The sequence below is a fragment of the Dendrobates tinctorius genome, unplaced genomic scaffold (assembly GCF_039654945.1).
Source record: "Dendrobates tinctorius isolate UK_male_01 unplaced genomic scaffold, ASM3965494v1 ptg000250l, whole genome shotgun sequence".
Taxonomy (NCBI): Eukaryota; Metazoa; Chordata; class Amphibia; order Anura; family Dendrobatidae; genus Dendrobates; species Dendrobates tinctorius.
The window spans coordinates 62333542-62349091 of NW_027361917.1; the positions used below are offsets into that span (position 1 = coordinate 62333542).

General features: G+C 42.8%; 1 protein-coding gene across 3 annotated transcripts in view; it reads right to left on the minus strand.

Moving 5' to 3' along the window:
- The window catches only part of BUB1 (BUB1 mitotic checkpoint serine/threonine kinase), a 131633-nt gene that overhangs the window by 71612 nt on the left and 44471 nt on the right, over positions 1 to 15550 (minus strand). For all 3 annotated transcript variants that reach the window (XM_073557720.1, XM_073557719.1, XM_073557718.1), the window contains exon 4: positions 7481 to 7551. In XM_073557720.1, the coding sequence (XP_073413821.1) occupies positions 7481 to 7551 (71 nt within the window). The remainder of the gene's footprint in view (positions 1 to 7480; positions 7552 to 15550) is intronic.

A 15550-nucleotide genomic window follows, 5' to 3' on the forward strand; every position in this document is an offset into this window, starting at 1 on the left:
ACAAGCTTATACTACCAACTCCCAACCCCTTTCACCCTCCAAAGATTAGCATCTCTCTATCCAAAAGTGGGTAAAAGCGCCCAACCGAGCAAACCACTCCCTTAAATAGACTATAAAATAACAGTCAAATCCCCCTCCTCCCCCTCCTGCCTTTATAAACAATTCAAAAAACAACAACTTTCATTGTAAGCTACAGTAGCACGCCACAGTGTCACAGCTCAAAAGGAGACCATCTAGGATGCCAGTCCAAGAAGATTCTTCCTCTTGAAGTGATCGGAAACATGAAAACAGAAGACTCATTTCAAACTGACACCACTCAGCCAGCTCCCAAGTCTCTCAGCCGCTTGTCGTTGTGTTCAATCCATTCAATAACTTCCTCCAGGGGACTGAAAAAAAATGAATTTTCTCAAATGCCACCACTCTCAGCTTTGCAGGAAACCTGTCAGTCTCTTTTTCTTTCTCTTCGCCAAACCTCATTCTTAATTTCTGTACCGCTGGCAGAATAATCAGAATAGATGGAAACATTCTTCTGACCGTCAATCATCTTGTCTTCAGCATTCCTAGCTTTCCTCAGAATACTGTCTCTATCCCAATAATTAAAGATCTTTACCAGAACAGTGCGGGGAGCTGTGCCAAGGGGCAGGGGTCTTATTGGTACTCTTTGGGCTCTTTCAACCACAAACACTTAGAAAAGTGCATCAGCGACAATTTTTTGTAATAACCATTTCTCTATGAATTCAGTTGGATTTAGACCTTCAGCTTTTTCTGGGACTCCCACTATCCGGAAATTATTCCGCCGCGAGCGGTTTTCCAGATCATCATTTTTGGCAATAACCTCAGCCAATTGTTTATGAGCCTTTTGCAATTTAACTATTTGATCCTCTGCAGTACCCACTCTTTCCTCCACCTCTCCAGTATTGGCATCTGCTTTTTGCATAGCAGTCCTCATATTCAACATCTCAGCTTGAATGCCATGAACCTACTGAGTCAGAGTGGTAAGGGTCGCCTAAGGGCTCCATCACACACAGCGATGCACTAGCGATCCCCACAACGATATTACCTTGTCAGGATCGCTGGTGTGTCGCTACATGATCGCTGGTGAGCTGCCAAACAGGCAGCTTCATCAGCGATCAGGACCAGCGACAGGAGGGTAACAAGCGACGCACGTCGCTTAGTTACCCACTGTGTACCTTAGTTACTAGCGCGCTCGTGCAGGGAGCTGGTAACCAAGGTACACATCGGGTTTCTAAGCAGCGCGCGGCACTTAGAAACCTGATGTGTACCTTGGTTACCAGCTCCCTGCAACAGCGCGCTGGTAACTAAGGTACACATTGGGTTTCTATTCTAAGCGCTGCTTAGAAACCCGACGTTTACCTTAGTTACCAGCGCGCTGATCGCTGGTCTCCCGCCTGTCACACGCAGCGATGCGTGCTGGCCAGCGGGAGACGAGGGATCAAAAAAAATGTCCTGGCCATTCCAGGAACATCAACGATAACAGGCAGGGGGGCCGGTCGCTGGTCAGTGTCACACACAGCAATCTCGCTGGTGAGATCGCTGTTGTGTCACAAAACTTGTGACTCAGCAGCGATCTCGCTAGCGAGATCGCTATGTGTGACGGGGGCTTTAGAAAAATTCACTACAGCAAAGACATCCTTTTTAATGGGCTCGGTGATAGAGGCAGCTATATCTCCTGAACCATCATCTCCTCTACTCATAGGTGGGCTTCCATACACAGTTCTTTCCCCCACCATGGGTTCTTTCCTGCACAGCTCCTGATCTTCATCATCCTCTTCAACCGGTGCCTCCAACTCCCCCTTCTCATCCACTGACTGCTCCTCCACCTCCACTCTAGCAAACCTTTCAAGTCTGGCAGCCGCCGCCATCCTCCTGGCACATGCCGCGTTCTCCTTTGCCGTATCCTTCAGTGCATCGGCGCCATCTTGGATTTTCCCTCCCTCAGCATTGCCGGCAACCCACTGCCTTGTGCGGGTCATAATGGCATCCCGCTCTGCTTCGGATACACCCTCAGGTTCCAAGGTACTCCCCACACTGGCTACAGTACTCACTTGGCCCTGTAACGCGGCGATCTCATCCCACAAGCGGATTTACAGGAGGGAGAGCGCTAAGCATGTGACCGCTCACATCACAGGTTAGGCCACGCCCCTTATTAATCCTTCAGGTGCTTCACAGGAATTATTGGAGTGTGGAAGGAAAAAAAAATTTCACAAAAATTTTACATTAGACTCAATTTTTTTTAAAATGGACCCCAAAATTTTTTGAGCAATGTTTCCTGAGCATTCAGAAACCTCATATGAGTGGGAAAACCACTGTTTAGGCACACGGCAGAGCTCGGAAGGAAAAAGGCGTCATTTTTTGGGAACAAAAATGGAATAATTAGCGGATGCCATATTGCGTTTGGAGAGCCCCTGATGTGCCCAAACAGTGGAAACTGCTCACAAGTGACACCATTTTGGAAACTAGACCCCTCAGGAGACTTCTCTAGATGTGTATTGAGCACCTTGAACCCTACAGGTGCTTCACAGAAGTTTATAATGTTGAGCAGTGAAAATAAAAAAAAAAAATTTCCCACAAAAATGATTGTTTTGTTAGCCTCAAATTTTGCATTTTCACTAAGGCTTACAGCAAAAAATAGACCCCAAAATTTGTTGTGCAGTTTCTCCTGAGTACACCAATACCCCATATGTGGTTGAAAACTACTTTTAATGTACAGTGCAAAGCTGAAACTGGAAGAAGCGCCATACTGAAGATCAGATTTTGCTGGACTGGTTTGAGGGTGCCATGTCACATTGGTAGAGCCCCCTGAGGTGCCTTAACAGAAGTAACCCAAAAAAGTGACCCAGTTTTACAAACTACACCTGTCAATGAATTAATCTAAGGGTTGTGTCACAGACTTTTGTAAAATTGGGTAGTAAAGAAAAACTAGTTACATTTTTACCCCCAAGAAATGTTTTAGCCTCAGATTTTACATTTTCATACTGGGAAATGGGTAAAAATGGCACAAAAATTTGTCCCACAATTTCTGCTGAATGAGGAAATACCCCATATGTGGCTGTACAGTACTGCTTAGCCATATGGAGAGACTCGGGAGGGACGGAGCACTATTTGTCTCCAGAGTCTGCTACAATAGCTTTGTGGACTCCATATACAGAGCCCCTAAGTGCTAGAATAGCTGAATCACCCCTCACGTGAAGTCATTTAGGAAAGTATTCCCCTCTGGGAGTTATTCTACAGATGTAGTGACTATTTAGACTTCATGGGTGTTTTCCAGAAACAAGCAGCAGTGGATGTTGCTGAGTGAGAAATGCAAACTGACATTGCAGTGCCCAGTATGTTGCAGTCACCAGCCGGTGCTCCTGAAGACATGCACCTGTCAATTAGGTGGGTTGCCATCGCTACAGAAATGCCAAACATGTGGACGCTAAATGTCGTTTTGGTACACAGGCTCAGAAGGGAAGGCGGCAATTGGATTTGTTTAATTTCTTTTGGAAAGGGGGGAGCTTTGATACCCGATGTGTACATTAGTTACCAACAGATCGCTGGTCTCCCGCCTGTCACACGCAGCGATGCGTGGTGGCCAGCGGGAGACCTTCGACCAAAAAAAAAGTCCAGGCCTTTCCTGCAGCGATCAGCGATATCGGCAGGGGGGCCGGTCGCTGGTCAGTGACACACACAACGATCTCGCTGGTGAGATCGCTGTTGTGTCACAAAAATTGTGACTCAGCAGCGATCTCGCTAGCGAGATCGCTATGTGTGACGGGGCCTTTACTGTGAATGCCATCTGGCCTCTGTTCAGAGGTGTCATTTTTAGAGGACAAAATTTAGCAGACCGTGCTGTAATGCATGCCTAAAAATACGGTCACCGTCGGATCATAGGCCAGACGGCATCCACGGTGGCTAAATTTGCCTCATTATAGGTGTAAATGCTCAGCACAGACCACAGGATAAATGTGCGCCAAGCCTTACTGCGATCTTTAGGAGATGAAATGAACAAATCAACAGCAGGTGAAGAATTTATTGTATTTATTTTTTATGCCGTTCTTCATGTGGTATAAGTGATTAGATGACTTTATTCTTTGGGTCGGTGCGATTAAAGAAATACCACAGCACACGTTGCGTATTTGCTGCGTTGTTTTATGCACATAAATGGTCCAAAAACTTGATGGAATTCTATCCAAGGTAATTCAATGACAATCCTGAAGTGTGCACATGATAAGTAAATTTACGTCCGTTTTTGCAGCATTTTATTTTCTGCAGCATGTCAATTCTGTGTGTGTTTTTGACCCACTGAATGGACAGGAAAAAAACGCATGCAAAAAAAACGCTTATTTTCCGCTGCGTTTTTCTGTCAAGAGATGCAGAAACCTTGCAGAAATTTCTTCAAGCAAATACGCGACATGCGCACTTAGGCTATGTGCACACGCTGCGGTTTTTGCTGCGGTTCCGCTGCGGTTTTGGCCCTGCGGAACCGCAGCAGTTCCGCAGACATGGTACTTTACCATGTTAGCCTATGGGTTTTCAAAACCGCAGTGCTCACGCTGCGGTTTTTTCCGCGCGGTTTTGCTGCGGGTTTTTTCCGCAGCATGTCAATTATTTCTGCGGATTCTGCTGCGGTTTCACACCTTTAACATAGTAGAGGTGTGAAACCGCAGGGCAAAACCTCAGGCCAAACCGCAGCAAAACCGCAGGTCACTTTACCTGCGGTTTTACCTGCGGTTCCGCGGGAAAAAACCCGCAGGTGAAACCGCAGCTTGTGCACATAGCCTTACAATGTTTTTCCCTGTTTGGCTGCTGTCACACACTAAAAGATGCTTTTTATTGCATCCCTATATTTAGATAGCTATAATTTTTCCATATTTCCACCTACAGAGTCATGTGAGGGCTTGTTTTTTGAGGGGAAAAGTTTACATTTTCATTGATACCATTTTCGGGCACATGATATTTTTTGATTGCTTTCTATTCCGATTTTTGGGAGGCAGAATGAACAAAAATCATCAATTCAGGATTTTTTTATGCCGTTCTGCGTGTGGTAAAATTGATAAGGCAGCTTTATTCTTCGGGTTAGTATGAATACAGCCATACTACATTTATTTTTTTTTATGTTTTGGAGCTTTTATGCAATAAAAAATATATTTTATAGTAAAAAGAATTAATTTTAGAATCACTTTATTCTGAGATGTATAACTTATTTTTCCACTGATGGACCTGTATAGCGGCTTGTTATTCGGGGCCAAATGACATTTTCAGAGATACTATTTTTATTTACATTGGTCTTTTTGATCACGTTTTCTTCCACTTTTTTTCGGCAGTATGATAAAGCATCCTTTTTTGCCTCGTCTTATTTAATTTTTTAAAGATGTTCACTGAAGGGGTAACAGTGGGACAGTTTTATAGAGCGGGTTGTTCTGGACACAGATACCAAATGTGTGTACTTTTGTTTATTTTTACATAAATGTTTTTATTGGATTAAAATTTTCTATTTTTTTGTTCTTTATTTTTTTCTTTTCATATATATTTTTACAATTTTTTTTTTAAATTTTTTTTACATTGTCAAGGAAGAGGCATCAACTTTCCACTGACCAATCACTGACCGAATACTCTGCAATGTTCCTGAAAATCCGCGAGGTGAATGTGACCAGAGGAGCACGCCTGTGGTTGCAGAGGGACAGCGCGAGTGAGCAGGGCCGTTCACTTCCAGTTATAACATATGGTATTGGGGCTAGCCTGGGCTAGGACACAGTTGGGGATGGAGGAGGGACGTGTGGTTGGACAGTGGGAGGCTCAACGAGCTTTACTAGACTTCATCAGAAAGACTTGCAATCTAGTGGGAAAACTTAGTGAACCCCGCTAGGGCCAGAATTGCAGGAAGAACTTTCGTGGCAACTCCTGTGAATGGGCGTGACCTTGTAAAGAGAATATTAGTGCTATATACCAAAGAGCTTGCATTGTTATTAGAATTGCATCATTATATGGTTCATTGTTAATTTGCATTAATATCACCAATTGTCTTATAACTACTGCAAATTACACCATTCACTGACTGTTCTCGTCTCCTGGTCTCTGTGCGTTGCATCCGGTCACCTTCATTACACAAACTCTCGGCCAGAGCCTTGTTCAGTGAGCGCGGCCTCACAACTCATAAGGGATTCATAGGTTTGCAGTCATACACAGTGACTGCAGACTTATCGATTTAGACCGGACAATCCCTTTAAATACAATCCAAAAGGTAACACGTTGACCACCAATTAAAACAAGGCTTTACCATTTGCTTTATGTACTTTGAAGTTTCAACTAATTTTTCATGATGAAGTGGACACAAAACTAGTAATGATTGAAAGCAGAATTTTTTTCTTTTAATTTTTTTCCCACAGGAGAAATAGAACACCCCCCTCAATGGATCACAACAGGCTAGCTCCATGTGAGCTATAATGATGGCCTCTCTGCTCTCACTGCAGAGCAATCACAAGCACAACTGGCAGAGAACTCTGATTACTGACACCTTTGAGCTCTTCATCTCTCATCTGGGGGAGGGAACAGTATAGCAGAGGGAGGAGAGGAGGAGAGCTGATAGAAGGGCTTGTAATGTAAGGGCTAAACTCAGCTGTGCTGCTCTCACTCCACACTGACTGTAAGGACCTCATCTGAAAGGCACTAAATCATCTGTGCTCTACTCCCAGCACTTTCTAATCATGAAGCAGGTCAGACTAGGAAATGAGGGGTGTCCAGCGCTACATCTCACACAGGAGTAGCCTGACCTAAGATATTGTGGGGCATTATATTTCATAATTGTCAGCATATGGTTATAAATAATTAGATTAGCATGCACACTGTGTGAAATTCTGAGGTGTCGGTGTAACGGACCCAAGGCCCCAAATCAATAGGATTAATATTCACCGCACACTCAAGTGGAATGACTTGCATAAAGAGTAAATTTTATTGTGATACAAACAATAGGCCAGGGAGCAGATTTACATATGCGATCATACCTATAATTGCATATGTAAATCTGCTCCCTGGCTTATTGTTTGTATCACAATAAAATTTACTCTTTATGCAAGTCATTCCACTTGAGTGTGCGGTGAATATTAATCCTAAGCATATGGTTATACACTGAGTGCACAAATATTTCTTGTTTAATGGCACCATTATGCAGCATAATTTTGCAAAATAAAAAAGTCACAAGACTGGCTATGGCAGCCTAAAAAACATGCTTACCACAGATCTAGCCTGTCTATGCTGCTGCATCAGCCATATCTCAGGGCCACTGAGATTAGTATACATTAGAAATGGAATTTCTTTTAAAATATCACTTTTCGGTCTTAACCTGATCTGAGCTGCTGTGTGAAAACTATATTTCTAAAACGTGAGCCACAAGTCACATTCTAGAGAATTATTTCCAGAATATAATGTAACTCTCAATTGGTTTCTTCTGAGAAATGTCAACAGTGAAGAGATTACTTACAGTCGGGGCTCGTCCCTATGAACGGACACTTCTGATTTCCTTGCAGGTGGATATGGCAATTCTGCAGAGTCCTATATGAAAATATTCAACATTTAATAATAAAAGAGCAAAACCGCAACTTAAAAGGAAGTCTAACAAACTGACAGTATAAACTCATCACATAAGCTTATAGATGTTATACCACCTTATTAAAAACAAAAAATTAAAATAATTGCACGTTTTAGTCACTGCCTCTGGTTTTCAGAAACTGAAGGGAAACCAAATCGACCAATTAGGGTGCTCAGTGCAGCATATGGCTCTCCCTCACTCGCTGGTGATTGACAGCTCTGCCTTGCCTGCAGAGAAAGCGCTGGCAATCACCAGTGAGAAAGATGGGGGTATGCTAAACCAGCATGCTGAACGGTGTGCGACAAGTGCACTAATTAGCATATGTAATAAAGAGGCTTCCTGAGAACTTGATCAAAATGACCAACATCCCGTTTGAAGATGCAACCCTCACCCCTCTGTCCCCGTCTTTAGGCATGTTCAGGACACATTGCATCCTGAAGAAACACTGCTCGAAACATGTGTCTCAAATGTAAGGGTATGTGCAGACGCTGAGTATTTGGGGCAGAATGGTCTATACCAGAGTGTTGGCAGGAAAGAGAATGTGTAAAACACACACACTTTTGAGGAGTTTTTTTTAACGTGATTTTTTCCCTTATTCATTTTATTTGGCATGAATGAATAGCTTTGGATAAGAGCTTATCTGAACAGCTATAGCGCTTCCCGAATAGATGCACTGGTATCCTGGATAACCTGTGTGTTGAGCTCTCCATACATGTTGTGACTGTCACACAGCCGTGACACATGCAGCTGCGGTGCCCAACAGCTGATTATCGGGAGCTCTCCAAGTATCCGGGTTACCGATGCAGCTATTTGGGAAGCGTTATAAGCTCTTCGGATAAGGACTATTGATGTGCGAGTATGCTCGTTGCTCAGGTGGTCTCCGAGTATTTTGGCGTGCTCGGAGATTTAGTTTTCCTCGTCTTATCTGCATGATTTGCGACTGCTAGACAGCCTGAATACATGTGTGGAATGCCTGTTTATTAGGGAATCCCCACATGTATTCAGTCTGTCAAGCAGTCGCAAATCATGCAGATAAGACCACGAAAACGAAATCTCCGAGCACGCCAAAATACTCGGAGATCACCCGAGCATGCTCGAGGAGACCCGATCAACAATGCTACTCGCCCATCTCTAATAAGGACTTATCCAAAGCTATTCGATCAACCCTAATTTTTATTCATTCAAATGGGTCATAAATGCAACAAAAACGCTGAAAGAATTGACTCCATCAGTCTCCGCTCTCAGTGACTGCGCACAACAGGTTTACACACACAAATGTTTCGGGAGGACAGAGGCAGCAACTAGAAGACTAAGGTGTGATTTTTATCCAGGATACCTCCCCTACAAGAGGATGTCATGAGGTTGATGAGGTCTCACTTCAATTAGATTGGCAAACACTAACTGCATCAAAAGATTTATCATCCAACAGAAAGTACAATAAAATGTCCACCAATTACATTTTAGTGCATCTAGAATGAAAAGAGAGCAACTCTGCACATATTCTTAAAAGGGAACCGGTCCCGATTGATTATTCCACTAGCCTGCAGATGTAGGGTTAATCAGAAGTTAATAGCTTTATGAAGGTGTCCAGCTGCCACACTCAAACTGCAGCTTCCAGGAGAAAATGAACTTTATTTTCCCTCAGGAACCACTGGCTTTCCTACAGCACTGTGCTGTTAGTACACCCCAGCAACATGACTGACAGCTGGCTCTGCACTGTAGAGCTTGCTGTGAGTGTAAGTGTGCTGGAACGCACTCACAGTACAGTTAGTAATGACGGACGTCACGCCAGCATGAATACAGCCGGCTTACTTTCAGAAAGGTGGCCGGTTCTAGCGTTATTGACCTTCAGATTAACAGCATTTAGGGACATCATAGGTTCCCTTTAATTAAAAATGTTCAGATTTTTTGATCTACCTATGTTTAAAGAAGTACTCCAATCAAAATGTAATCCTCTGAATTAATTACTGATTATCTGAATTCTTCTAAGCTCTATGTAGAAACAGGAGGTCAATTTTCCCTGAAGGAGTCATAAGTCACTGCAAAAATGTTTGGAAGGGGTGGGGGAAAGGGAGCAGCTGGATCAGGAGTTGGAAGAGGGGAACGATGAATGTAAGGACAAGAGACTTCCTGTTTCTACATAGCGCAGAGAACAGAGAAGAATTAGGTGGGTAGAAAGGCAAAATCAGCAATTGTAAGTGCACAGTGCTTTATAATATGATGACTGCAATATATTAAGAGGTAAAAACTCTGATGGGAGGACTTCTTTAACCACAATAAACTACAACCACCACCAAATGGATGACAGACTACCTCCCCCACTTGTTGGCAATGTACATTTGGTTGGTTAGGGTTAGATTACCTGGATTTGTTGGCAGGCTGCCACCACATATAGACACTAAAGTAGCGTTATGGACACAAACTATTTAAAATTTCATGGCATTATCCACTTTATCTTGATCGTAACAGAAATGCAGAGGACACAATTTTGTGGCAAGCATTACAGGGTCTTCTGCTCTCGTTAGTGCAACCTTCCTTGCAGACAATACACCTCTTTTGTTCTCAACATGGCAGCTGAGGCGGAAGCATGTAACCAGATCTGTCCATCAGCCTCCAACGGACATCCAGCTTTCCCACATGAAGGAATTTCCAATTGGGGGTGTAACGATAATGTGAATAATTTCATGGCTGCACAGAGACAAGCGACCTCCCTTCCGGTCAGCCTGCCAGCATCTGCAGACTTCTTCACTCACAGTCTGTGACACTGTCCACCCCCCCTTCGCCCCCCACTCTTCACACACACACTCAGTGTAACCTGAGATACCAGTGAGTGATATCCCTCCTCACAGCAGGGAGCTTCTTTGTCTTCCCATGTGCTCTGACTTCCCATAGACAATAATGAGAATCTGATCATTTGGTCATAAAGCGATGTGAGGTTGTGCTAGAAAAATGAAAACTACATTTCTGGGACGTGCGTTGACTAAGCTTCATAGCCCGTGTTTTTCCCAGTTCCAGCGCTAACAGAACCGGAGAAACGGATTTCTCCTGAACAGAGTTGAATAGACAGCCAGTGTTTGGTGTCATTAGAAAGCTAATTTCAATATAAGACGAATGATGGTTCTGACGATATTCTGCTAGGTCCTCAAGCCCAGTTATGATCGTTATAAGTTTTCTGAACAGAATGTGAACTCTGAAAGCAGGGGGAGGGCGTTCTAAAACCAGCCCCTTTAGTGATGTCAATTAGAGAAAAAAAAAAACAATGTAGGAATCACTAGTCAAATCATGTGAACATATAATCCCTATAAAAAAAACTATTTTATTTAATAATATTAAAAAACACCGTTTTCCCAGTGAAAAATAGCGGCAAATGCCACAATATAGAACAAAGACCTAAACTGAGATGCTGCACAGCCCTAGATTAGGCCTGATACCTTCCTATCCGTGGAGGTTGGCACCCTATAGATCACGATTTTTTGGCGCCCCCACTCAACGAGGACTGTCCCTCGCTCCCCTACCGGTCCCTAATATCACAGGTGTGAAAACAATATCCAATAGTGCAGAAATGAATCGTAAAAATGCCCTGGGTATAATGCAAACATTCTCAGAGAAAATATAAACGCCAATAAAAACAGATTACCACATCATGATAATCAAAGGTCCACCATGTATCTGCATTAAATTAGACATGCCCTGACAATGGAGCATAAAGAATAAAGATTAGAGAAGTGGTCACTTATCATGTATGGTGTCACCCTAACGCATTTCCCTGCACCAGTGCTCTTTGTATCATGGTATCTGATATGACGGCCATCATACCCATCTTCTATGACTCCTGATGAACCGCTTGTGCTATGCGACGTAACGCGGCCGGTGTTCTCTAGGGCGTTACGTCGCATAGCAACATGCCCGGATCATGTGACTCTGTGACGCGCACCTTGAGCGCCGCCTCCCTCGCCGCGTCACAACATGGCGGTGGCGCGCCGCATACAGCTGTGGGTGGTCAGCGATCCATGTGGGAGCTATATAAGGGATCAGATATGATGCTTACTTACCTCCTGATGAAACTGCAGAGGCGGTGAAACGCACGTCGGGGTGTGTTACAGGTCCACTTAGCCAGGCGGCAACATGACTACAGGTACACTGGCAATTCTTATATAGTGACTTTTTCGGAGTGCCTTTTGATATGGTGATATGTTGCATCTTGAAAGTTGCACACAAGGTGCACATCAAGTGTAATTATGTTAATAGGCCAAGGCTGCCCCTTTTCTGGCAAGTGTGAACCTTTATACAGTTCATCCTATATCCACAACTATGAGCTTTTGTAATTAGGGTGCGGCAATTTCCTTCCTTTTTGTACTCTGTATTGTATTTATTGTTGTATGGTGGTGCTATGATATATGCTTTTTATTTATGGTTTAATAAAATTTGATAGTTTTTGGGATCGTTTTTCTCTTTTGTTGGAATGTTCTTAATGTGAAGGGATCAGTATTTATGATGATATGACGTTTATATTTGCTTGGATTCATATTAGTGCATACTTATATGTCTCGGCTTGTGACATCACTAAAGGCTATAAAAAACTATTTTATTTAATAATATTAAAAAATACCGTTTTCCCAGTGAAAAATAGCGGCAAATGCCACAATATAGAACAAAGACATAAACTGAGATGCTGCACAGCCCTAGATTAGGCATATCTGTTACCTTCCTATCCGTGGAGGTTGGCACCCTATAGATCACGATTTTTTGGCGCCCCCACTCAACTAGGACCGTCCCTCGCTCCCCTACCAGTCCCTAATATCACAGGTGTGAAAACAATATCCGATAGTGCAGAAATGAATCGTAAAAATGCCCTGGGTATAATGCAAACAATCTCAGAGAAAATATAAACGCCAATAAAAACAGCCAATATGGGGTAAATTTGAATCCTCAACCCTGTTGGGAGAATATCTTTTTGGAGATAGTTCTCCAAAGATACTTTTCCACCAAAGTTTTGTGCGCTTTTTTAATAGGCCTTTAATATTGAGCTTCAAGTCCTTGACATCACAGTTCTCCGTTTCCACAACTACCTTATTACCAAATAAGGACCCTAAATGGGGGGGATCCAATTTTTGTCACATTTTCTAAAATCGATATACTCAGTGTTTGAGGCATCTGCAACACAGATAAACTATACCAATATGAATCCAAGCAAATATAAATATGCAGTGACGGTGCAAGATCTGACCATTTTGAAAACTGTACCAAGACACTTTCGTGTATGCCACAAAAGTGATCCTAAATGGTTCAGGGTGAAAGGAATAGACAGGGTACAATTAGGCATCCGGGGGGGGGGCGATTATAAAAAGGAATTGCTCAAAAAAGAAACTAAATGGATGGTTGTGCTTGATACATGTGCCCCTAAGGGTCTTAATGAAACATTGGGCTTCAAGTCCTTTTTATAGTAAGCGCAAATTTTAATTAATCTTCTTTGTGTGTGTCAAGTATTGATTATATGTGTTTTTAAATTCTTTCCTAGTACATATCAGCACACTGAGGTTCTGATTTCTGTGCCACACATGGGTGTTTGTTGTCTACCTACCTATCCACTAGAAACTGGTCCTATGGACTCAGATGAAGAGACATGGCTCTGGATGAAATAAGAAAAACATCAAGCAAATCTACATACTGCTTACTTCTCCCAATACCAGCCATGGAATAAATTTTGAGTAATTTGCTGTTTTGTTTTCCTTGTGAGAATATGTAGAATAATCCAGGACTCTGAGATATTATATTAAAGCGCTAATTATGGATATTAGTATAGAATAATGTTAGATATTCTTTTTGCAATGGAATGGATTTGGGATATCTATGCATATTGATATATCTTAACACTATAAGTAGCATATTGACAATTTAGTGATTATATGTGAATGTATGTATTTTTGTATCTGCATAACTGTATTTTTATGGTGTTATAAATAGTGCAGTATTTCCTGTCTACTATGCATTTGGATATCTAATCGCTTATGTATGTTTACAAATGAAGTTATAATCCATTGAGCGTTTGGATCCAAATGCAGTTAAGGATGACATGTCTACTTATATTAGTCTATATTTATTTCTCTCTCCACCCCCTCTTTTTTCATATGAAGTTTTTTTTTTTTATATATGGGTGCGGTCTGAGGTATAGCCTCTCTCTATTATAATATGCATTGGGAATGGACTTAGACATCTTCTGATTCCACAGGCTTGAGCGCGCACCGCGCATGCGCTGTGCTGCGGTGAGGCGGCCGGTGTTCTCTAGGGCGTTACGTCGCATAGCAACATGCCCGGTCACATGACCGGATCATGTGACTCTGTGACGCGCGCCTTGAGCGCCGCCTCCCTCGCCGCGTCACAACATGGCGGTGGCGCGCCGCATACAGCTGTGGGTGGTCAGCGATCCATGTGGGAGCTATATAAAGGATCAGATATGATGCTTACTTACCTCCTGGTGAAACTGCAGAGGCGGTGAAACGCGCGTCGGGGTGTGTTACAGGTCCACTTAACCAGGCGGCAACATGACTACAGGTACACTGGCAATTCTTATATAGTGACTTTTTCTGAGTGCCTTTTGATATGGTGATATCTTGCACCTTGAAAGTTGCACACAAGGTGCACATCAAGTGTAATTCTGTTAATAGGCCAAGGCTGCCCCTTATCAGGTTAGTGTGAACCTTTATACAGTTCATCCTATATCCACAACTATGAGCTTTTGTAATTAGGGTGAGGCAATTTCCTCCCTTTTTGTACTCTGTATTGTATTTATTGTTATATGGTGGTGCTATGATATATGCTTTTTGTTTATGGTTTAATAAAATTTGATAAATTTTTGGGATCTTGTTCCTTCGTTTTTCTCTTTTGGTGGCAAGTCTGCAACTAAGCCCCCCCAGCAGTTGCTGCCTGGACGCTGTTGTCTCAAGACCCCCACATGCATTGGGATGTGTCACTCATCTCCCCAGCCTGGTTTTGCCCAAGATGATCTAAGCAATACGCGAGTTTATTTCTTCTCTTAATCCCCTTTTATTTGTAATTGCATTGTACATATTTTAATTGTCTCATTTTGTAAAATCTTTTTATACCTTCTGTAAACACTGCCTACCTTTTTTTTTGGAGTAAAATATAAAATTATTAGTCTCGTATCTCCTTGCTCTATAACGAATTCACGTGCCTTAAAGTTAATTGCACTACTAATTTGGGTTTGCTTCATACCCCTTTATTAATTTAAATATTGATAGAGAAACCGGAAGCTGGTGGCAGTGAAGTGTGCACTGGGCTAGCTGGCAGTGACGCAAGGGGTTTTATAAGCTGATTGTCTGGCTGCGGCCAGAGCCTTTATAATTCCCTCGCTGCAGTGGCCTTATAGCCAGTGCACAACATGTGGCCCGTCCGGCGACTAATTATCCTAGGTGCAGTTCCCTGACTGACCTGAGGGTAAAGGGGGTGCCGGAGAGCTGCAAGTTCCAAAGTGGAACTGGAAAGTGAGATATACATAAATCTCGGCAGTTTGTAACACATTGTGGCAGCGGTGGGATAACTAAGATAAGCCCCCCCTGTACGTGTGATAGCCGTGTGCTGGCCAAAGGTCACACCCCTGATCGTGACAGGAGGAGAATTACAGAGAGGTCTGGTCCCAAGCTCCTCAATCAGCAGCCATTTTGAAAACAGGAGAGCAAGTGTAACCTGCTAGGAAGGAGAGGAACCAGCAATACTTCTATGTTAGTGACAAAATAATATCTCCCACAACCCCTTTAACAAGCACCGATCATCAGCCCAAAAGTGGACAGTTGTTGCCATTTTATCCTTGCCGCTACCCGGAGTATTTGCTCATTCCTCTTTCTTTAGGCGGCTCTCCATGATTACCCTTAGTAACTTCCAAATAAATTAGCACTAAATAAAAAAAGTCCATATCTTTAGAACCATAAGGCAGATTTTAAGAAA